Raw genomic sequence first — 25646 nt, 5'->3', positions numbered from 1 at the left:
GATATGAAACCTCAATAAGTATTTCAGTGTCTTCTAAAAAATGAAGAAAGTGCCCCAGATTCAGTTATTAAAAATTTAAAAGCTGTTTTGTAGATGCTATGGTGTGTATTGTTTCCTTTTTGCTGCCGTTGGCTCAGCTTTGGGCGATGCTGCCTGGAAGCATAATCGAACCTGGCTGACACATGAGGCTTGGTATAAGGACAGTTATTAGGCAGAGAAAATGACCAAGCAAAAAGAGTAAATTAATAAATTAATAAATGAATGAAAAAACCCACCACAGCCAGTCTAAAATAACATCGTGGTGTTTTTTAAGGAAAAACTCTCATCGCTGAAAGCTTGAATTATTGATTTCTGGTTTAATCTTTAGGCAGTGGGGATGCATATTAACATTAGTCAGTGAAAATGCAGCCAATCAATAACACAAGCACTTATTCCTTGTATATTGGTTTAGGCTTAGAGCCTGTGAAGCCATGGAGAACCCAGCAACCGCAGCATATGGCAGATGACGCATTGCAGACGTGCTAGAAGAATGATCAGAACCAGGCTCTGTTTCTATTCAACAGTGACCACAGTAGGGAGGGAGGAGTAGGAGTACGATAGAGGGATTGAGGAACTGTCATATTTCCTTAGCGCAAGAAGAGAGAGATTCCCATGTGGATGAATAATAATTTGGCTGCACCTCACTTGTGTGAAGTTGGAGAAAGGAGGAGAGAAATCGGAACATTTGTCATGGAAGTTCACAAGAGTCACTGGCACCACAAAAACGACTGCATTGCTTTTAACCCCACAGAAGTTTTTTGTGGCCGAGCATGTTTTTGTGTTTTTGATTAAAGTTGAGGCTGCTAAGCAGTGACAGACATGCATAAAGGATGTGGAAGTGATGCGGTAGTCCCAGTCATCGTCATTTAGCCTCAAAGAGGCCACTGATCAGCACAGATGCTGCCTCTGAAGCACCACGAGTGCACGCCCCTGCAAGATGTGAACCAGATTTATTCCAAAACATCATGGCTTGACATTCACCCATTTATGAAAGTCACTAGAAACCCTTCGTCTCATCACAAGCAGACAAACGTATCTGTCAGCTTGTATTTATCTTGCTTTAAAATCCACATTGCATTTTTGTACCTGCAGGCTATGGCTTTGGCTCATTTAATGAAACGTTAAGTGAATTCGGGGATATTTTGCCTTCCAGTGAAGTCATGACACAGTTATCTGGAAGACATAGGGATTATCTTCCATGATAAGATTTCTCATCAGATCCAGTGTTAGATGGAAGCTTTGGTGTTTAAAATGATTAATTTCGTTTTATCTGTTAGAGTTTTATCAACACAACTATTTGAACTCTTAACATTCTGGCCAAAACTGACATTTTGCTTCTTTAATTTTGAATTGAATTGAATTGAAATTTTATTTCAGTCAACAACAACAACAGATTATAATTTTACATAAAAGTATTCAAACAGAAACCGAAAAAGGAATAGGCTGAAGCCTTATGGCTTATACTTATCCTATCCCTTACCCCCATAGAAATAATCAAATCCTTAACCAAGAAAATAAATAGCATTGATAAATAAGTTGTATAACAGTTTGAAAAAAAATCAATGATAAATCAAGAAATTAAATCAACACAAAAAAATTTTAACAAACCAAATTTCTATAACCTTGTATAATACTAATTTTTAAAATCTTCCTGAAGAATGACAAAGAAAAACACATCTTCAGTTCATCATTAAGTCCATTCCATAATTTCACTCCCAAAACTGACACACATCTATACTTAACATTGGTTCTCACTTTAGGCATTTCAAACTTATAAGACCCCCTTAAATCATATTTTCCATCTCTTAGTTGAAACATACTTAAAATACAAATTGGAACATTCTTTTTCATCACACGATATATCATTTCTAAAGTTTTAGAATATATAATGTCCATGAATTTTAACATAGATGATCCTACAAAAAACTGGTTGGTGGACTCCCTATATCCAACTTTATTTATTATTCTAATAGCTCTTTTTTGCAATTTAAATATTGAATCCAAATATGTTTTGTATGTGTTCCCCCAAATTTCTGCACAGTAGGTCATATAAGGCAAACAAAGGGAAGTATACAATAAATAAAGGCAGTTCTTATTCAAAAAATCTCTTGTTTTATAAAGAATAGAAATAGACTTGGATAATTTTCGTTTCACATGTTCTATGTGGGGCTTCCAACAAAGTTTATCATCAATAATTACTCCTAAAAATTTTGTCTCATATACTCTTTCAATTTCAACATTATTTAAATTCAATTTTACTTTAATATTACTTTTATACCTCCAAATAACATAAATTTTGTTTTACTTTCATTCAGTGATAGTTTATTAAATACAAACCATCTATTTAACTTCATGAGTTCTGTTTCCACTGTTTTCAGTAATTTCTTTATGTCTTTTCCAGAGCAAAATAAGTTTGTATCATCAGCGAACATCACATATTTTAAAGTATCACTGGCTGTACAAATATCATTTATATAAAGTAAAAATAACTTAGGTCCCAAAACAGATCCTTGCGGAACTCCACAAGTTACTTTTCTAAGTTTAGATTTCATGTTATTAATACTCACATATTGGAACCTATTATTCAAGTAACTATTTAACCAAAATTGTACAACATCTCTTAAACCATACCTTTCACACTTCCGTAAAAGTAAAGAATGATCTATCGTATCAAAGGCTTTACGTAAATCAATGAACACACCTATTCCAAACTGTTTTTCATCCACAGCCGTTGCAATATTTTCAATAAATTCCATCACAGCTAGAGATGTTGAGCGATTTCTTCTGAACCCATACTGATGATCATTCAATAAATCATATTTATCAATAAAAGAATCTAGTTTGTTTGCAAATAGTTTTTCAAGAATCTTTGAAAACTGAGTCTTAACCAATCTTTTGGATGTTAAGTTCTTTTCGTGATGTTTGTTGGATTGCTAAGAGTAACAAACACAGTTTTCCCAATCAGCAGCCATCTTGGTTCCTCATCACTGAGCCAGACTCTCAGCAATTAAGTGAATGTCATGTCATCAGTGCAGAGCAGAGAAATCAGTATTAGTGTTGGGCTAGTTACAGTGAAGAAGGTAGAGCTACAGCCCGTATTTCAAAATATAAGCAACCCTCAATAAAACAAGGTAGAAGGATTAGTACTACAGGCCAGACGAAAAGTCTGAAATTTTTGATTTTGGGTCACCTGTGCCTTTCATTTAACTTAAAGTCACATACTAATATCATGTTTTGTGTACATGTCCAATGCACACATATGATGCAAATGCAGTCTGTGTCAGATCCTGGTTCTAGCCGCTACTCAGCCCACAAAACTCAGGGAAGTGTGCCAACTGTAACGACTGAGTTAGCATTTGTGTCATTGTCGCAAAAATATTTTGGCAAGAATTAAAAACTGTTTCATTATTTTAGTCTCTAAAGTCATCTGCATCTTTGCTCTGTTGGTCATCTGCTCTAAAATATGCAGAGCTGCATAGGTGCAGGTCTTACAACTCACCTGATGCACTCCTGCTGATGCAAAGAGTGAGAGATACAATAGGGAGTTCATTTCCCACTTCATAAATATAAATGTAACGCAGCCTATATTGATGAACCACTTTAGCAACACAGTTAACATCTGTTTGGTTCCTTTTTAAACTGCTTTTTCTTTTCTTTATAGTTTTAATAATCCTTTCAGGTTAGACTAGCTAATAAGATACATTAGCTGACTTAGCAGTTGCAGTTTATATCCGTAAAGATCTTAAAGTACTAAATCTCCTGGGTCTTAAGCCAACGGGTCAGTCTGGTGGTTCTTGGGGTTTGTAACACACTGGCAGAATCCCTCCTTACTGTAATTAGTACCGTATGCACAGCATTTTTATTTATTTTTTATCAAACCTCACCAAAGTATTTGACAGTCCATTCAAAACAAGCAGAATGATGTGTTTTTTTCACTCATTTGACATTTGTTAGCATTTTTAACTGTAAATAGTTTTGGACATCTGATACCATTGCCTCAACTTGTAGGTAGTGAGAAAAATAACGTCTCCCAGAGATACAAGTGAGTAATTTTCTCGGAGGATTCAAAGGTCCAGGGTTTGATTCCCCAAGTGACTTGTTAACATTACAGTAATTAATAATTACAGTGTCTTTTTAAGTATTCATCGAGGTCGACAAAGGCTAAAAGTTCAGATGCTCATAATCTGCTTGGATGCTGATTATTACCTCTTAATTGTGTTCCTGTGGAGTCATTGCATGTGAAGTAGATCAATTACTGTAGGCACTTGAATTTGATCTTTCAAGGGTGACTTATTTTCCTTCTTGCAGTGGCCCATAGTCCATAGTTAGCGGTTTACACATTTGGCTGTGAAGTGGAAGGTCTCCAGTTCGAGACAGGGAGGAGACACAAATCCTTTGGGGGTTATGTCAGGAAGGGCATTCAGCATAAAATCTGCCAGATCAAGTATGCGAACGCCTTGTGAGTAAGGGAGCAGCGGAAAGAATCTTTCTATTTATTTTCTTGGAGAAGTGATAATGTCAGTTATTAGACAGCTAATCTATACTTTTGTTATTTCAGTTTTGTTGTTTTTAACATATTTTGGCATGCTGTTTTCAGTGTGTCACTTTGCTTCTAGAAAAAGCATCAAAAGTTAAATAATGCCTTTAATTGGAAGACACTAAACTACTGAGGGATGAAGTAAAGAAGTAAGAAAAGAATGAGAATGTACTTAAAATGTAAAAAAACAAAACTGAAGTGTTGTCTGTAACAAACTGCACAAACCACACTTTGAAAGGAAATTTAACAATTAGCACTCTTAGTGCATATGCCACTCTCTACTATTTATCCATTCTCTATGAATCTTTCAGCACAGCATGTGAACAGCCAGTCCTGAAAGAAACCATCCATGTTTGACAGAGATACAGGGAGCTTTTCATATTGCCATGCTTGATAAAATAAGGAGAGCAGAATATTTTATTCAGCGAACAGTAAGTGAGATTTGGATGTTTATTTCAGTTAGGTTCCAGAGTCCTTTGTGGCCTTGGTCATTATTTATGAATTAACTGCTAAAAATGCCTAAAAAATTTATGACTCTGCAGGAGGGCCATCAAAGTGGAACAGCTGAACTTTTGTCAAAATGCATTAAAGTTAGCAAAGGCTTGACTGCAGGTTGATAAGGGTATTATTTGCATATAGAGTATTGGGTCTGTTTGAAATTGTGTTTGTTGAGCTTGTAAACAACATGCCTGAGTCCAAAGCTCGCCAAAGAGTGAGTGAGTGTGTGAGTTTAATGTTGTTGAGTGATTGCATCGCTGCGTAATTAGCTTTTTTTTTTTTTTTTTTTTTTTTTTTTTTTGATGAAATAATGAATCTGTATGGCGATGTCTTCATTCTTGTCGTGGGGCCCCAAAAGGCAAAGCTTTTGCTCTGCTGACTTCTGAAAAATGTGAATCTGAATTCGGTGTGTGTGTGTGTGTGTGTGTGTGTGTGTGTGTGTGTGTGTGTGTGTGTGTGTGTGTGTGTGTGTGTGTGTGTGTGTGTTCAGGCATGCCCCCAAGGAGCCTGTGTATGTGTGTGCATCCTTGCTTCAGTGTGTTTCTGTCATTCTAGTTCAGTGAGTGGCTTATGGGGTGCCGACAATCCCAGCCTTTGTGTGTATGTCCTGCTGCCATGCTCTGTACTGTACTGAATGTGCTCTGGGGAGTGAGGCGTGTGAAAATCCCACCCTTGCCCACCTAGAGACTGTCAGCTCTGTGTGTATGCATGCAAGAAAGAAAGAAACCCAGAAAGAAAAGACAGTGCTTGTGTGTGTGTGTGTGTGCGTGCGTGCATGTGTGTGTGTGTACATGTATTCATATGTGTGTAGGATGGGAAGTGGTGGGTGAAAAAGGACTCCACACTAACAGCCAGTCTCTGTGTTGGACATTACAGGGGAATTTGTTATTATTCCTTTATTGCATTAACTGGTGAACCTAATGGCCTGACAAATGACCTCTGGCAGGCGCTGCACTGTTCTCTCTCAGACCCAGCTCCACTGTTGCTGCCTGCCTGTCTCTTTCTGTTTGTCTTTGTGTCCCTCTGTACACTCTTTCCTCAGGCATTACACTGTCTGTGTGGTTAGACTATTATCTCAGCATCCATGTAAATTCTGCCTGTTTTCTTCTGGTCAGTGCAATGAGCCAAAACAAGTCATAAAAACTTACCATAACCAGAACCCCATTTTAACCCTACACCACAACCTTCTACGTAACCTGATGTGCACCTCCCAAGAAATGTAACTACACATTGGGTCGACACATACCATTACAACTCGCATGGTGTAGAAGGTTGCAGTGTAGGCATATAAGAAGTTTCCGGTTACTACGTGAGTGAAGATGTAGATTTCCCACAGAAGTCTAAATCAATTTTTGTGTGTGTTGGCATCACTTTCGTTAAACTTTTGAGATACAGCGTTAGGATTGGCACTGCCTTTAGCAGAGAATTTGATGATCAAGTGGCTTCCACTGTTTATTTGTTGTTTACCTACATAACTACTACTGTGTACTCAGTAATTCACGCTCCTTAGTTTTTAGACATTTAGGTTTACTATTAAGAATTACTATTAAGACCAGCTAGCACCGGTGTTCTCCCTGGCCCAAGCTGTGGTTCCCACGTGCTTCAAACAGTCCATTATTGTTCCTGTTCCAAAGAAACAACAGCCCGCTTGCCACAATGACTACCGTCCAGTAGCACTGACTTCAATTGTGATGAAGTGTTTTGAAAGACTGATGAGAGATCACATCACTTCTTCACTTCCTGCCACCATCGACTCACTTCAGTTTGCTTACCGGACTAATCGTTCCACAGACGATGCCATATCTCACCTGCTCCACACATCCCTGAGTCACCTGGACACTGGCAGAGGGAATTATGTTAGGATGCTGTTCGTGGACTACAGTTCAGCATTCAACACAATAATTCCCTCTAAGCTTTTCACCAAGTTGACAGATCTAGGACTCAGCTCATCACTGTGTCAGTGGATCCTCAACTTCCTCACAGACAGACCCCAATCAGTGAGGGTGGGAAAACTAGTCTCCCCCTCCATCTCACTCAGCACTGGAGTGCCTCAGGGCTGTGTTTTAAGCCCCCTGCTGTACTCACTGTAAACTTATGACTGTGTAGCCACATCAGACACCACCTCCATTGTCAAGTTTGCTGACGACACTGCTGTTGTGGGCCTGATCTCCGACAACATCGAGACGGCCTACCTGGAGGAGATTAGGAACCTGGAGACCTGGTGCCAGGAGAATAACCTCCTCCTAAACATCAGCAAGACTAAGGAGCTGATCGTGGACTTCACTACAAAGCAGGCGAGGAATTACAAACCCCTCATCATCAGTGGCACGCCAGTGGAGAGAGTGGACAGTTTCCGATACCTGGGTGTCCACATCACTCAGGACCTGTCATGGTCCTGCCACATCAACACCCTGGTTAAGAAAGCCCGTCAGCATCTCTTCTTCCTCAGAAGACTTAGAGACTTCCATCTGCCACTGAAGGTGCTCAAGAACTTCTACTCCTGCACCATCGAGAGCGTCCTGACGGCAAACATCTGCATCTGGTTTGGGAACAGCACCAAGCAGGACAGACGAGATCTGCAAAGAGTGGTGCGCTCAGCCGAACGCATCATTCAATCAGAGCTCCCTGACCTGCTGTCCATCTACACCAAGCGGTGCAAGTCCAAAGCTAGGAAGATTATGATGGACCTCTCCCATCCCAACAATGGACTCTTCTCACTGTTGAGGTCTGGGAAGCGCTTCCGCTCCCTTAAGGCCAAAACAGAGAGAATGAGGAGGAGCTTCTTCCCCCAGGTTATTCGGGCCCTGAACCAGGTGTAGGACTGGACTCTCCCACACACGTCACTATAAGACTGGACTCTCACACACATCACATCACCACACGCACCACCACACATTTTCTATAATCCTATAATTCCTATAATTTATAATCTTTATAATCTTTATAATCTCTTCTGCTATTTGCACATTCTTTACTGTAAATTCCTAAGTTAATTTGTAAATTTTGTAGTGACCTGTAAATTGTAAATATTGTAAAACTTTTTTTCTGTCATTTAATGGTCGGGCATTGTACAGCTACAAGCATTTCACCCCCATGTCATACTGTGTATGGTTGTGTGTGTGTGACAAATAAAATTTGAATTTGAAAACCTTTACCGGTGTGCTTGCACTTATTAGTACATAAACCATTTATTTTCCACATGTTTATACCCACTCTACCTGTTAATAAAGTTTACTACGTGCGGAGTGAAAAGCATTGCTCGTAGCAGGATTAAAGGTCCTGCACACACTCCACGTTTTCAGTCATCATGCTAATTAATCCTCCAGTCAGAATGAAGTTGTGCGGTACTATGCTGTGAACATAAACTAATAACAGCCTGCATGATGTGAGAAAAATCTGTGGTTAGGGATAATATTTTTCAACGTGGTGATAATAGTTGGTAATAAAATAGAAGTATCCATATTAGGTATATTGTTCCTGTGTGTGTCTCTGCTTTAATAGGTATAGTGCTTACAGAAACCTCAGACATTAAACAGTCTATCCCAATGCAAAGAAATTAAATGATCCTGCACGCTGTATGAGACAGGTAACTAAAATATCTTTTCCAGTTCACTGCATTTCAGGCAGTCTTTTGTGATGTGTTTTCGTAGCTCGATTATGATGAAAACACAACGTATCAGTCAGCACTTTTGCTTATACCGTCCCGAGAAGAGGAGTATTAAGGAAAAACGCTGGCGAGTAAACGGCGTATGTAGGGATTTTAATTAAAGTTCAATGACCATATATTTTCAAAGGCTATCACTGGAAACCTAGATTAAATTTTTACATTCTTAAACCTCATAATTTAGGTAAAAAAAGCTGATCACAGAATCCTTTTCAAAGTGGGAGATTTACTCTGAAGGCATTAGACTTCTGCAAGTGATCAAAGTTGCACATGTGGAAGAAAATGTATGTGTAATAGAAAAGTCTTTGCTTGTTCAGGGGGAGATAATGTGATGGCTGTAAGGAATGCAAACAGTCTCTCAACTTGTGCCTGCAATAAACTTTCTGTGTTGCATTTCTGATCTTTTAGGCTCAGAAGGAACTTTTTCAAAGTGAAGGCCTGTTCGTGTAAGGTTAAGGCAGACAGAACAATGTTTGTTCCAGATTTCATACCTAACTGGAGTTTATTTCTTTCTGTGTCTCCCTGCCTCGTCCGAGTGTGATTCATGCCTAAATTAATCCGTCACATGGAGCTCATCATCAATAAGTCACTTGTGTTTGTGTTTGTGTTGCGCTGTGTTTTGCTGCATAGCATGCGAAGGTTCAAGAGGCGGATGTGGAAACCTAGTCATGTCCCATTGTCTCTAGCCACAACACAGGATGTGGTGGACTGAACACACACACACAAACAAATAAGGAACAAGCACAAACACCGAAACTGGACAGGCAGGACATAGGTGACCTCATCCATGTGGGACTAAACCAATAGGCAAAATATCCCTCGTTCTATTCAGTCCACCACTGAGGACATTATTTGTATAGGCCCCAGGAGCTGCTTCCTGCTGCTCATGGTAAATGTCAAGACTCATCATTGCTGAATGAGAGTTTGCTGCACAATTTACTTGTCTGCAGTCTCCCAGTGGTTTTAATCTCTTGAATAAAGGTGCTGTGTGTTTATTTAGCTAGTGTGTTTCCGTTCTCTGCCTTTGTTGCAGCAGCCATTTAGCACCGTAGGTAGTATTTCTATTTCTCTATTTATTGAAGTTCATTCAAATCCTCCCCTGCACCTTTTTCTTTCTCATCTACTCCCATCTTCTTTCATCTGCTCTCTGTCCCCTTCTCCTCTTCTTCTCTGTCCATTCCTCCATCTGTCTGCTGTCTCTGTTTAGATATCTGTTTGTGTATGTGGCTTAACCTCTCTGAGCATGTAGACGTTACATATACCCTGTTCTTTCTCTAATTGGTTCTCTGTATTCATGTGGGGATGCAGAACGAGGCAGGGAGACTGCAGGCAAAGCTGACTCCTAATAAATGGCAGTCCACGGGCGGGTTACGGATGGACAGCTCACTGATGGGCTGTTTATAACAAGACATCACTTAATGCAAGGCAAGACAGGAGATGAGGCGAAGTTACAGCGATAAAGAAAAAAGCATACATCAAGAAAGGGTAGTGTTTCTTGCCAGTGAGAGATGGGGGAAAGATGAAAGCGGAACAGGGAGGCAGAAATGACCTCAACAGGAAGAAGGAGACGGAGCAAAACCTCACCTCATGCTACTGCAATCTGAGGGCAGTGATTGTGAAACCACATGGCATGTGTGACAGGAAGGAGGTCACGTGCTAGCAGTGATGTATCTCTGTGAGTCTGCAAACTTGTGATTTGTCTGTGCGACGCTTTCTAACTGGGTTTACCAGAGGAGATGTTCAAAGCTCAGCTGATACCAACTTGGCTGCCAGTTATTTGGAACAATAATAACCTGCGTCAGAACTACTTAGCTGACAATAACAGCTAAAAGTACATTTTAGGTAGTTAAATTAAATATATTCGTAGTTAAAATATAAGTAAATATTTAGAACATGCAAATGTGTTGGCAGGTCCTGAAATGCTTCGTAAAATGTAATGCATAGCATAAACTGTATGCAAGAGATGAACCTTGCAATTGTGACATCACCCAATTGTTATTCAGATAACTTTTTAAAGCATTTAGCTGAGCGCTTTTGAAACTAGTCATGACGAGTAAGTGGTAGAGGTGACTAAGAAACTGAGGGACACTGCATGCCCGCGTGGTAGCAACTTGTCAATCTGCAGGTCGACCAACCCTAAAGTTGCTTCATCCTCCTTTCTGACAATAACAGGAACCATAATTTACAAAATTAACATAATCTTGCATTGAGTAAGACTAAAAACTGGAAAACAGTGACCTATGAAGCAGGTTGTTAGTCAGCTGTCAGCTGGCCATGGTGGGTACTGCTTGTTGGCACATTGGAATATGACAAGCCACCACTGTGCTCATCTCTCCCACAGTGATGGGGGCCAGTGAGCCTGCAGGCTGCCCTCACATTAATGTCTTGACATTATCTGATAGCTCTCTGGGCCTGTGTCAGAGGGCTGACCCGAAGCATTGCTTTGAATGTTGGGGTTTGGGTAAATGTGGGTAAGGTGTTAAATAATAAGGATATTTCATAGGTTTGGGGGTGGAGGAGACAATATTTAGTCCAAGCCTGTCATGTTTTTTATATCAAGAGACATTATGTGTATGTGACGCAGTAGACACCTACGGTCTCGTCATTTGGCACCTGATGGACATATTTAGGAATATATTTCTTAAAGATTGTATCAGATTTGAGCAGATCATTAGACTTTTCAAACAGAAAAGCCTCTTGGGTTTTCCTTGTGGGCGTTAGTCTAGTTTTTATGATTCTTAGTTTGTTGACTGTGCACCAGGCTGACTCCATCTCTGTGGAGGATGAAAGATGGTTTGCTCACTTGCCCATCCTGTCAGGCAGAGCCAAAAAAACAGTTGGATGTCAAACAACATTTTTGTAACCAGGCAGAGGGATGTACTGATAGAAAGAGATGCAGGGAGGTTGGAGGGGTGGAGGTTGGTCTCTTCACCACTTATAATGTAACACACTTGTCTGGCTTTAAACACCTCGTTTCTAGTCTTGACATTAAATCTAGTTAAACTATGGTTACTAGAAGAGTAGGTTGGTAACACTGTACTTTTTATCTGACTTGTTGGAGTGCACAGCAGTTTTAAACTCCTGTAGTTTCACATTCAGAGCGTCGGCAGTGCAGTTTTTCATAGGGGAGATCCTTCATTTCTATGTGCTAGAAGGACTAACTGCACATTTCATAGTTTTATTGTTTTATTAGTTGCATCCCAATTCTTGTATACTTGAAGTAGTTTAAAAGAAACAATCACAATAATAACCAAAATAGCAGACAGAGTATAAAGATATGTGCATTAGTGGAACAGTGGTGTGGCGGTTAGGACTGTCATGGCCCAGTAAGAGGGGTCCTGGGTTCAAATCTACCAGCTCCAACTCTGTGTGCAGTTTACATGGTCTCCCAATAATCTCTGGTGATTCTAAATGGACCGTAAATGTGAATGCAAGCATGAATGGTTGTCTGTCTCTTTGTTTGGTGACCAGTCCAGGCTGCACCCCACCCCATGACAGCTGGGATAGGTCCAGCCTCTCAGAAACCCTGATAAGCGAAAGAAAATGGAGAGATGGAGAACAGAGTGTGCATTCGTAAGGGGATAAACAGAAGAGATGAAAATGAGGCATCACATGAAAGCAGATGATTTTTTTCCCATGTTACTAAAACACCACAGTCTTTGTGCTTAAACAAGCAGTTTTGATAAAAAAGAAAGACTTGAACTAGATGCTTACTTGAAAGAGGTTTCCTACAGAGGTGATTGTCATTTGCTTTCAAGTTTTGGCCCCAGAGTGACTGCTTCTCATGTCCAGTTTAATTTATAATTTCTAAACTATGAGTTTAGGCTTTACTGCCCCACTCAAAACTAGAATTAGTTTTAGTGCCACCTGAGCCAACGTTTTGAAGTTGGGTAAGAATTTCCTGGTGGAAGTGGGCAGAAATTCGCTCGACTTTCTGAACACAGGACTTCCCAATCTTTCAAGCAGATGTTTCATCAGGAGGAAATTCAGGGAGCAGCTGCTCCAAGACCTTGACGTAGGATTCTACAGTGTAATGCTTGGTGTTACGATAAGAACAAAAAACAGATCACTGACAGTTGTGAGCGTTGTTCTAGACAGTGCTTCGTGTGAATTATTTAATTTGGTATCGTCTGGTTAACTCGCTAACTGTTGTAACACGTTGGCAAACTTTAACCTACTTTAGATAGAGGCTACCCATTAATCAAGAACAATGAACAGACAGCTTAACTGGAACCACTTAGCAGGTGTCCTTCATCAGAAATTAATGGCCACTGACATATTCACCCAGACCAACACGGAAAATATTAATTATTTATTTGTATCATTGCAGCAACTGCTTTTAAATAATAAATGGCCTAATATAACATCCAGAGGGTAATTGATGTGTTAGTGTACATGCAAACAAACTGTGCTTTTTATAGCATTTTAACATAAAAGCAACTATGTTACTTCCTCCTAAATATGTATATGGTTATTGTTTGTGTTATTGGGTGGTGCTTGTGTATATATATCCCCACGAGCCTAAAATATATGTGTTATGTTTTGTTTGTTGTCATGGGGGCTAGTTAGAGATGTGTGTGTCCTGGTGTGCTTTCAGGAATCCTACCCGCTGGGCTTAGAACCTGCTGCTTCCTCTTGTCTTCATACCAAAACAAGAGCTACAGTTTGTTTATTGTGTTGCCTTCTTTATTTATCTTTTTATTGTCATCAAAGTTCCCACTGTCTCCCCTGACGTGCACTCCACCCTTCTATGCTTTTAGTTACTCCCCGTGGTTTTCAGAGTTTAGAGAAAATGAGGGTTTTATCAAAAGGACAGTTGGAAAAGGAAGAAAATATTAAGAGGGATAAAGTCAGTGGGCCAGTTTATTGCTCGATGCTTTTTTTTTCTTCTTTTTTTTTCCAAATCAAAGAAATTAGAAAGTCTGAGTGACGTGTTGGCCCCATTCCATGTTTTCAGAAGGCCCCTGACTTACCGTTTGCAGGATGGGTTTTCCATCATGTCATCTATTGTATGTCATAAGTCTGACAGAGCTTTGGAAAATAACTTTTCTTCTCTGTGTATTTGTGTGGGGAGTGCACGTGTACGCGCATATCTGCTCGTGCCCGTTTCTGTTATAAATACCAGAGGTGATTGACAGTTTCTAGTGTTTGGCTTTGACAGCTCTTATTTGTTGCACTCAACGGGCTTTTGGTGAATGGCTGACGTTTTGAGGTTCCATGTCTGTCACTGTGTGATGGCTACAGGGCAGTGTTGTAGAGTGGATACCAGTTAATGGTTGCCCCTCTTTCAGCATTTATGCACAGAGCATATGTGGCTCCTATAGACTGCTTTTTCTCAATGGCTATGGTCTCAATGGGTCATGGGGAGATTAAACATGGTTAATTATTGAGCTGGTGATTTCTCTTTTTTTACATTTCTGAACATAAGAGCTATTGTGTACTGTTACGCTGTATGTTTTTAAAAGAAAGATTTAATGTTACTGAAAATGTGCTTTTCACAGTTCTATTATTATTTGTGCATTTTACTACTACAATATAAAATAAAAAGTTAAAATAATACCAGTATTTCAGTGTTTTCGACTCACTTTTCTGGCAATCAGATATCTAAAACGAAAGTTAGATCACAGCACTGAAGAGCTGTGAACTACTCTGATCTTTGCCTAATGGTGGTGTATGTGAGGACAAAAATGTCAGACACTGACGGCTCAGGGAGATGAAACAATCTTTAACTTTGCCGCCCTTTTTGCAAGTAATAGCAAAACAAAAAAGCAGGTAATTGTCTTGTGGTTTTGCAGAGATAGGATGTCATACTTTATTGAAGTTCTATGTAGGTAGCACTTTTGTTAACGCAAAAATAGTGCAAATGTTGGATGCTAGGATAGGATAATACTATAATCTGTAACCTGTGGGCAGTTTTCAGTTCACTGGGTGGAGTTCTTGAGTAGAAACATCTTTGTATTAATTACGTCTTGCAATCAGTAGTGACCATTTACTTGCAAATCATGCTTTACCCCAAAAAACCTTCTGAATACTAATACCATGTATTGTGCCTGTCCACTAACTGGCTGAGGGAATACCCAGCAACATGCCTTAATTTGAGAAATGCTGGCTCTAATATATCATGACATTTTGGAAGTTTTAAGGGTCAGTAGTCACCATTTTGTAATTGTCTTATTATGGCACCCTGTGCTTGTTCCGAAAATGTAGTTACAGCACATGTTAGATTTATGATACATTACATTTTGTTTGATTGGTGTGCCATAATGAGTTTAAAGCTCCCCAGCACAGTATAATGCTTAAACAAATTCGTTTTTCTCCTCAGCTGCAACTTTGACCTGTCTTTGATTTTCCCACCCAAGTTCTTCATCCAACAAGGTGAATCAGGTGGTTGCAATCTAGGCAAATCTCAGAAGTGTTGATGAGATAAACACATTGACAGAAGCACTCGTGGCATGAAACAGGATGTAGCACACCTGTGGCTGTGCTGCAAACAACAAAAATGTTTGAGAGGTTTAAAGACTGTTTTGTCAGCACACCTGCCAGTATTTGAGTTGTTAGTGACAGACGGCTTTGCACCTTTACAACCATGTACATGGAAACACATGCGTCACCAAACAAACCAAAAGCACTCTTATTTATAAATAAACTAGGCTCACACTTGATTTTGACTTTGTTTTTTGTTTTGCTGTGATGCAACAGATGTGTTTTGGTTGTTAATTTGGATATTAAAGGAAGTTTTAGTATGCAACTTTATTAAGTACATCAACAATGATGAGATTCCAGCGTATTTGATGTAATTGCTGTTTTCTCCTAAACGCCACTCAGTCTTTATGCCACAGTTTTATCACCTGTCTGCATGCACAGTGAAAGACGAGCGTATCCTCTTTCAGTAACTCCTGCTGATCACCCTTCAGCAAGATGTCGGAAAGCAACAGAGACGCCAGGTAGAGCTTGTGAAATTTGGCTAGCACGACCACAGAGAAGAGGATCAGCAGACAGGTTTGCAGTGATGCGTGCACTTTAGGCTAACTGACAAACAGGGGTGTACAGAGGACTTACTGTAAACTGGCTAGAGAGACAGGACGGCAGTCAAACATAAAGACAACTTGGAGCCACAAGAATAAGATAAACCAACACTCATTCCATTGTTGCTCCTTTTTGTCTTTTTTGTTAATGCTCTGTATGTTCAGTGAGGCCAAGCTGAAACAAAGAACATATGTGTATTTTAAAATACCGTATAGCAACCAGGAAAGGGAAGGGTGTATTTGTAACCACCCGCCATAGCAAAGCTTGTATTGTTTTCACCTTGTGTGTCTGTGTGTCATCTCGACAAAGTCTGGCCCTGGAGGGGCAAAGAAGGACAAAGAGGGTTTTGAGCACTTTGGCAGATGTTTATATGTCGGTCTGTCCAGATAGAGTTTCTCAACACAATAACAGCGCTAGTTATGCAAAGCCCAAATTTTACAGCTGTGGTTTCAAATGAAGTTAAAGTCTGAAGATGGATCTGGTCTGAGATATGAGTACTGAGTAAAGCCCCGAGCACTCAGGCCTAGTGATGGGTTGGCAACCAATGGTCGCTAGGGAAAAATGTGTATTCCAACACACCAACTGCAAATGGAAAATAAGCTAGCAAATGAAAATTTTTATTTCGGTCATTTAGCAATTACCGGACATCGCAAGGATTTCGGGTTGCTACTAGGTCACTATCTAAACCTGGGTGACTGGGGCTTAACTAGGTATGAACTACTTCCACTGCGAGTGCCTGTCAGTCTGCAAACATGCTGGTTATAAGTCGTTTAACTGGAGGAGGTGAAGACGGGACTAATGCTGTTACAAATGCATACTTAATTCAATCGTAATTTTTAATATCAATTCGTTTCTTGAGTACCTATATTTTTTTCACAGCCTTGTGGGACAGGCAACGATCCCATGGTCATCTTAACTTAGGTCAAACGCACTGAAACTGAAGAAAACACCAGCAAATTAACAGAAAAAAAGAAGTGATTTAGAGGAGTCAACAATGAGCTGGAGCAGCTGCCTGTAACTACAGTATTATCTGAATAAAGCAATAAGAACACACATTAACGTGCATATTTTTCCCCTCACAGTACCGATGAATCCTCCACTTCTTTTAAGTGTGTCTCAGTGTAATCTTTCACATATTTCAGTTTCTGCCATTCGACAGAGTGTCCGTAGCATCATTATCTTCCCTAATCATTTCCACTGTGTATTGCAAGGTTTTTCCAGCATTGTTCTATTTGCGGGTGTTTTCTTACGCTGCAATGTGTTTGACCTCTCAAGGCCACTGTAGTTTTTAAAAAAATTATTAAATCATTTTATGCATATTAAAATATAATAATTACAAGTGTGTGTGTGTGTGTGGTGAGAATAGGGCCTGGAAAATCCAACAGCTTAACCTCCTGCATATTCCATCTCCCTTTCTATCTATTTGTCTTTCAGAGTAGAGATTTCTTTGTCTGGAAAAGTCAACAGAGAGTCTGCCGATTGAACAAACTTTGAAGGAGCTCATAGTCACAGAAAACTTGTAATGCAGCAAAGTCATAGAGATCACTTTTGCATCACATTTGTTTTGGTTGAGATTAACTGCAAAACATTTTTTCGTGCTAAATATTTCAACTTTAATGCTCTCAAAATCTGTCAGAATCAGTGGCTTCAAAACTTCTTAAATCATTTATGTCAGTTGCCATAAACATGTGGGACATATCAAGGCCTAAAAATATTTCATTACTCTTTACAGTTTGTGTAAATACCAAGAGGATGAGTCTTTTCTTTTTAATTTTTCACAGCCTTCATGTTTTTTTTCTTCTGCTAATTAAGACCTCTCATGAATGTGACATCATTTCTGGAAGATATGCCAAGTTTAATGTTAAAAACCTTCCACATGGGTATCTGGGTGCCCCAGAGGGAAAACGCTTATCTGGGGAAATGCTTTTTCTTTCCCAACTGTCATGTCTATGGCACAGCTGGTTGCTGCTACACACACAGAGACAGAGGCAGGCTGAGAAGTTACAGAAAGTAATCACGTGATGATCGCTGCACCAGAAGTAAAAAAATAACTCGTGAATTCATCTTGCAGAAAAATTTAAGGGTCTGTGTTCACAGGCACTGGAATCTCTAATGACCTTGTTTGTAGAGGGGCTTTTTTTGAAAACAGCTTGTTTTTAGAAGGTTAAAAAGTATTTTGTTCAGTAGATCAAAATAATTAGGTTAGTCACAGTTAGGATTAGTTTCACCTCAGACGCGACAGGACAGTGTTTGTATTGTAAATGCCGCCACTTCTTGAGAAGTGATACAGACGAGCGCAGTCGTATTTCACAACTATTTTCAGCTGAAACTGTCGTGAGCGCAGCAGCAAAACAAAGCTGTACAGTGAGCATGTTTTTGCACAGAGGACTGTGAGTGCTGTCAACCCTGAACTTCACAGAATGTGCCTTGAAAATAGACACACAAACACAAAAAAACTGCTGTACTGAGAACCTAACTTTGAATTTGCAAACAATCTTCCAAAAATGCGAGAGTACAAACCCTTCTCACTCACACTCGAGATTATGGTCAATTAACCTGTACGGGCACAGGGACGGCACGCAGACTCCACACAGAAAGGCTCTCAATCAAACACGAAAATTGTTTTGCTGTGAGGTGACAGTGTTCACCGCGGCACCACTGTGATGCCCCTTCACACGGCCACACATATCATTTAACTATTCTGCAGAAGATTGATTATCACTTGTATTCAACACTTGAGTCTGATTTGCTTCACATCGTGTCTGTCTGGTATCGACTCTGCCATGCATATTTTAAGATTGCTTCACCCAGCAGACAGCTTCACCCTGACAAAGTGCCCGCTTTGAGTCTCTATTGCTCTCTGTGAAATTATCCACAGCTGTGTTTTTATATCTGGTTTGCAAATTTCTGGATTTAAGTAATAGAAGAGGTTTTTTTTTGTTTGTCACAAAGAACCTTCTCTTAGATAATCACAATTCTTTTGCCCTTTAAGATACTATTCTGTCTTTGAGACTCTTCACTTTGTCCTCTACTCTTTCAGTATGCTGCTCATTTCTCCCATCCTCTCTTTTTTTGTCATTCTATTTTCCTTTTCATGTTGTACTCACTCTCCCGTTCCTTATTCCCACCATGCCCTTCTTTGTTTTATATTTGTCAGAAGTAAGAAATCCAGTTTTTGTGTAGCACTCAGGAAAGAAAAAAATCACTCCTTTGACAAGTGTTTCAAATCCAAGCTTTACTTTATTGTACTGGAGCAAATAATTTATGAAGAGTGCGTCCTCCTAGCCCCATTCCAATGAACTCGTGTGAATTAAAAGCCGCTACTGCTCCATATTGTCCACCACAGTCTCTTTAAAATTGTTATAACTGGCTACAGTAACAACTTGATGAGATAAAAGCACCATTTGTTGAAAGTGTCGTTTTCTTTATCAATTGGAACACATTGATTGGAGCACTCAAGAATACAACAAACCTCTTTAAGCTGAATAACACGAAATTGCTCTGTTCTCAACGTCAGTGCTGCGGTTACCCGTTGTTCGTCTAGATGACAGTAGATGATTGACTCTGTGCTTCAGGAGGAGCAGTGTTTTTCCATTTCATATTTATTTAAAGGGGAAATTCTTGTTTAAAATGCTTCAGTTTGGGTTTAGGCTTTAGGTCATGGTCAAATTTTGTTGTGTTCCTCGGAGTAATGTCTCAGATCAGAAATAGTAAGATCTATAAAATAAAATATGACAAGCCAAAAAAAAACAAAACTCAGAAGGCCAAGAGTAAACAGGTTGTACGAGAACAAGACAGAGTCTGCATTCACACTCGTGACTGTCTGAGGTCATAAAGAAAACACACCTGTCGTACAAATATGCCGATATTTATTTGACCTGATTGCGACACTCGATGGAAAGTCAATGGACCAGTAAAGTCGGGGTCAACCTAAGAAGTTCATCTAAGGTTCATCCAGACCTGCACTATGAATCACAAATGTCATGCTGGTGGAAAAAGAGATGAATTCCAACATCTAATTTTGAAATATTTCAGTGTATTTGTGAAAGATTGAAAGATCTGGTGTTTGCAGCTCTGGATACAAAGTCAGGGGATGATTGGAGCTACTAGGTTTCCTCACCTGGGTGCAACAAATGTATGTGCCAAGTTCACAGAAATCCATCTCTGAAAACTATATACACTCACCAGCCACTTCATTAGGTACACTTGTGCAACTGGTTCTTTTATATTTCTACTCGAGGACTCAAAGCTCTTTATACAACATACCCCATTCATGCATTCATATAAGCCCTTTTTTGTGCGTAAGTGCTTTCTGTCTAACATTTGCACACATTCACAGTATCATGCCCAAGGATATTTAGCATGCAGACTGGAGCATCCAGGGAACGAAACACCAACCTTCCGATTAGTAGATGACCTGCTCTGCCTCCTGAGCAACAGCCACAGTTTATCCTTAATACAAATATCTTATATCTAATCCAGCATCACAAGGGGAAAAAGGTAAAAGAGAAAATTTTCAGTGAGTGGCAGATCTCTCAGAGAAAGGGTTGTATTGCCAAAGAGGAACAGAGAAAAATGGCTATACTTCTTCGAGCTGATATAACTCAGATAACCACTTGTTGCAAAAAAAAAAGTAGGGGAAAGAGCATCTCTGAATACAACAGTTGAACCTTGAAGCAAATGGGCTATAGCAGCAACTAGAGCTTGTTTGCTTCAAGGGTGCCATTGTTGTCAGCTAAGAAATGGAAATTGTTATACAGTTCACCTAGGCTCGCCAAAACTGACCAGTAGAAGGTTGGAAAAACAGTGTGTGGTCTTATAAGCCTTTATTTTTGCTGGGGTAGGGTCAGAATCGGCCAAAAACAGCAACAACCAAAGCATGCATCCATCCTGCTCTGTACCTGCAGTTTGGCCAGGTGTTAGTGTAATGATGTAGGGGATATTTCCTCGGCACACTTTGGGCCCTTTAGTACCAACCGAGCATCGTTTAAACACCACAGCCTACCTGACTGCTGTTTCTGATCATGTCCCTTCATGACCACAGTGTACCCATTTTCTGATGGCTGCTGCCAGCAGGATAATGTGTCATGTCACAAAGCTTCAAAATCATTTTAAACTGGTTTCGTGTACATGACAGTGAGTTCGCTGTATTCAAATAGCCCCCATAGTCATCAGATGTCAGAAGAGCGCCTGTGAGATGTGATGGAATGAGAGATTTGTATCATAGATGTGAAGCTGACAAATCTGCAGCAACTGTGTGATGCTATCATGTCCATATGGACTAAAATCTCTGAGGAATGTTTCCAGTACCTGTAAGAATTAAGGCAGTCCTGGGGATAAAAGGCATATATGAAAAATGAAATAACGAAAATGATAATAATCACAACAGAATTTTAACCCAATTTTGGTGCAATAAAAAATTTGGGGAATCTGGTGGATGTTTGGGGTCCAGTTTTTAAAGCTTCCAATTAGACAGGTTGTCTACCACGATTTAAAAGTAAAACTTCAAGTGAACACAGCCAGAATATCAGTAACCATTTATTACATAATGATGTTACATTGACATTACAGTCAGTTTCCTCGTTAATGGTACCTTTTTTCCCCTTCTAAATAACATTTCCTATATTGTGCATCTATTTAATATCTCACTGTCTTTGTTTCTCTGCTATCGAACAACACATCCAGATTGGAGAAACTGACATAACATTGTTATTACTGATAGCACTGAAGGCCAGAGCTGTGGAAATCATGTGTATGTTGTAATTTCGCTTTAAGTGTCCAGACACTAAAGAATTAACATGGTGTCCTCATGGTGAGTTATGCTGTAATCCCCAAAGAGTCTTTATCCTCTGTGACTTTGTTGACTCATCTTGAGAATTGTACAAGTGACATTGTTGAGAGCTTTTAGCACTGAGAGAAGAAAAGTTTGTCCTACATTTCAAGGATATATTTCAAGGAGTTTTGTTGATTTATTTTATGACTTTATAGCTCCTTTATTTGCTAATTTACGCCTTTGCTTGTTCATTCTCCCTCGTGCTTTGGGTTTCCCTCAGTGTCTAGCCTATATACGGTTTAACATGTAGTGCATATGGAACACCAGATGCAAGTGAATCTGTGATTATGTTAATGGGTTTATCCTGTTTTCTGTTTTTTAGCACTACGACAGATGAAACGTTTATGTATATCTGTGTGCGTGCGTGCGCCTACTTTAGGGCTGTACAGGGCTGTGATGACAAGGATGATGCATCCTATCCCCATTAGTGTTAGCCCAGATCTGTCAGAGCCTTGTTGGGTTACTGCCTGGCAAAATCTCAACCCTGAGGAACAATTTGATGGGCCAAACACACACTCACACTCACATACGCATACACATTTAGGAATGTGTTTTCCAAGATAAAACACACACACACACACACACACACACACACACACACACACACACACACACAGCAGTCTTTTGAAAATCTTATCAGAACACAGTGTCAGTCTCACATTCACATAACCATAACACATGAAGACACCGAGCATTACTGCGGTTTGTTGTACGCTTTTTCTCATAGGTTAGTTTTGATCACAGTCACACACATACAACCGTCATTTTGGCTGTCCCTTGTCTTACCTCTGTCAGAAAACAATAGGCAGCTCAGCCAGCTGACAAGTGTTTATTTCTGCTTTTCCACCAAGTCTCCTGGTGCTGCCGTGACCCGAGCACACTTAAAGACTGTTAACCGAGATAAGTTATTATGCAGCACAGGAGTCTGCTCATTATAATAGTGTTTGCCACAGTGGAGATCAATGGGAGGGAGTTGCGTGAATTGAGGCTGATTAATGCTACTGGAAGCAAAACGTGTTCATCATTCAACTAATTTCACTGCATGCACAATTTTTTCCTTCAAATCAAATCATTTCCTAACGGCAACTGTCTTTCCTCCGAGAAATGATTTATCACCTCGTAGATCTTCTTTGATGTGCATCTTCTTTTCATTTTATCTCGCTCAGTAACAACACTTTATTTAGTTGTTTCAGTACCTGCTGGGCTGTCCTTGCAGCGCTCCCTCAGCTGTAGCTAAATTCAAGGCTGTCCTACATTTTCCTTGTGTTGTGAAGCTGCTGTCGAGTGGGAGCTTTGACAAGAGATAACAGCCCTCTGTTCTCTCTTTTATGGACTTTTAATGTAGCTTCTAATTAATATCTCTGTCATTAATTTACCATGACACATGGCCTCCCTCCACCCACCCAACCAGCCAGCCAGTTAGCTTCAAGCCCCCAAGCTCCGTTTAGTCTCCAAGCACCGAACTGCTGGGAGTGGAGCTTTAGATGGGAGTGTACAATCAGAAAACCCACATTTAGTTTTACTGCCTTTCAGCACGAACTTATTTAATTCCTTTTTTTCCCTTTGTGTCTATCTCGTTCATTCTGTCTTTTCCCTCCTGTCTGCTATCCTTCTTGGATCAGAGTTTGGTACATTTAGGGTAACATCAATAAATGCACTTTAGTTGGCTACAAAACTGCTGTTCTCATTCTGTACTCTCCATCCATTTCACACATTATAGCTATTTTCTCTGTGATGGGTGTTGATAAAGTGTCTCCCCATTACGCCCGCTCACAGAGGTGGATTATCGTTGAGTCTGAGTTTCTGATGGGATAATGATGACGATGATGATGATGGTAGTTCAGTGATGGTTGCCCTTGGTTCTGTATAGTTTTCTACAGAGTCTGCAGAGAAAAAAGGCTCCAGTGTTAACCTAAGAATTAGCACATAAAGTAATAAACGTTATGAAACTAAAGGCAAACTTGGACTGTTCATGTATCTTAGTTTGATATTCCAGCTTCACAGATGAAAAATGCATCATTTAATGTATAAAAAAAACAAAAGCTCCTCTAACTTTCGTGATCCATCATTAACATGACTTCACTCCTGAGTCTATAACAGGAGCCAGAGGCATTGTTAGACATAAAGATCTACTGTGGCACAGGCTCCCCATTACTCAAATCACACATTTCTTTCTTGAATGTCTGCAGTGTGCTAACCTCACGTCAGTGTGCTGTATGAGCTTCCCCTGGGTAACCCGCTGTTTGTGACATTACACTACACCTGTCTGCTGGTAAAAGCAAAAATGTAGACAAATGAATTGAAATGTTTTTAGCTCTAAAAGTCACACCATGCATATGCAAATGTTTCTTGAACAGGACTAATTTCATTAAACTGTCACATGATTGCATTCATGGTGTTTCACATCTATATTACTTGATATTTTTTTGTTTCATGAGATGGAAAAAAACGTTTAAGAATAAACTGAAAAAAGAGTATTTGCTTTAATTCTAATATAGAAAGCGGATGATGGTTTATATGCTTGACAGTGTAGAAGAAGCAGTGTCCTGTATTATTGAGTCATGTGTGTAGTTTTGTACTACGGTTGGTGACACGGTGACAGAAGTCTACAAGTTTTAAAAGTAAGCCAACAGAATGGAGACAGAGTGATGGGTTTTCCCTGTGCAAGAGGGTGGACAGCTTTTTTTCTTCTGTGTATTTTTAAACAACTGATGGATAAGACTTAAAAGATGGTGCATACTGGTCAGAGAGCAGTAATAATTAATGAAGGCTTTTATAGAAAGCACAAGAAGCCAGCTCGAGAAATCTGCGTCATGCCCCTTACCTATGTGCTTTCATCGCCGCTGCTTCTCCTCATCACTGCTGCTTTTGTATATTTCGGAAATTTCTTACTTTTTCGATTGTTTCCTCCCATAAATGTCATGCCTCTCTGCTTGTCTCTAACCTCGTTTCTCTCTCTCTGTCTCTCCAGGTTCAGGAAAATGTCTTCGTTGAGTTTAACCACCAGCAACTGCTTGATTTGTACAACAAGGTTCGTGTCGTTATGTTTCGTGTGTGTGTCCGTGCCTCTTTCATGCCACATCGTCTTCGTGTTTTTGTGCCAAGTATCCATGTTGCATTTTGCACTCCTTCATACTTCGATACATTCTACTCCCTCTCTTTTTAAATATCTTTCAGACTTCCTCTCCTTCTTTGTGTCATTCTTTTGTGCACACATTCGCTCCAAAAACTCATCATTTCCCCTCTTTCTTTCAGCTCGAAATCGTCCAAGGACAGCTGGATTCCCTGACATGATGCCTTTTGGACTTTGTACAGCCACACACACACAGACACACTCAAGCACACGAACTATATGTTAATGGTGTTTTTGCTGACAGCCATGCAGCTGTTAGAGGCCTAGCAATTAAATTTTGTGCTCTGATTTATTTGAGAAATATGTCAAGTTTGAAGAAATGAGTTCCCTTTTGAACTCCTTTTTGCACTCATTACTCAGAGCCTGGATTTTATAGCGGGAAATTACCCCAAATTCATCAGTATGAGTTGTACTTGAACAAGTTTGTTTAATAATGTTTTCTCCACCCTCTAGTAAATTAATGCTTGCTTTCCTTATACATTCCTTATAACAAGATGTAGATGATGAAAATGTGCCAACAGTCATTTAGCTTCAAGTTTCCTTTGTACTCTCAGAAAAAAAAAAGGAAATTAAATGTCAAAATGTCTTTTGAACTATAACAAATACATTGTGTAGCTTGAAGAATGAACTACTCTCCATGCCATTCTAATAAAATCTGAAGTGGAGGTGAAATCCATCCAAGCTGTTGTTATTTAGTGAAGGCTCATTATTTCTCATTAAGACCAACCTGGACTGCTGGTTCAACAGATGGGAGTTCTGGGAGGCACAGCAGACCTCCAGCGTGATTGTGTGTATGAGACTGTGTGTGCGAATGTGTGTCTGTGAGAACATGGGTGTATGACTGTGTCCTTGTTTGTGCATCTGCCCTTTTGTGTATGCATGTATGTGCATAATTTCCTCACGTCCACACTGAACC

At 39.8% G+C, this 25646-nt stretch overlaps 1 protein-coding gene across 1 annotated transcript in view; it reads left to right on the top strand.

The window, feature by feature from the left end:
* commd10 (COMM domain containing 10) overlaps window positions 1–25406 on the top strand; it is a 70206-nt gene extending 44800 nt beyond the window's left edge. The window contains exons 6-7 of the mRNA XM_084945607.1: window positions 24569–24628; window positions 24853–25406. Coding sequence (XP_084801733.1) covers window positions 24569–24628; window positions 24853–24891 — 99 coding nt within the window. The 3' untranslated portion in view covers window positions 24892–25406. The remainder of the gene's footprint in view (window positions 1–24568; window positions 24629–24852) is intronic.
* The last annotated feature ends 240 nt before the right edge of the window (window positions 25407–25646 follow it).

Source organism: Perissodus microlepis, chromosome 12, assembly GCF_051167445.1.
Source record: "Perissodus microlepis isolate ML-2025 ecotype Zambia chromosome 12, ASM5116744v1, whole genome shotgun sequence".
Classification (NCBI taxonomy): Eukaryota; Metazoa; Chordata; class Actinopteri; order Cichliformes; family Cichlidae; genus Perissodus; species Perissodus microlepis.
The sequence above is the reverse complement of the archived record's forward strand: the minus strand, read 5'-3'. Positions and strand labels throughout refer to the sequence as shown.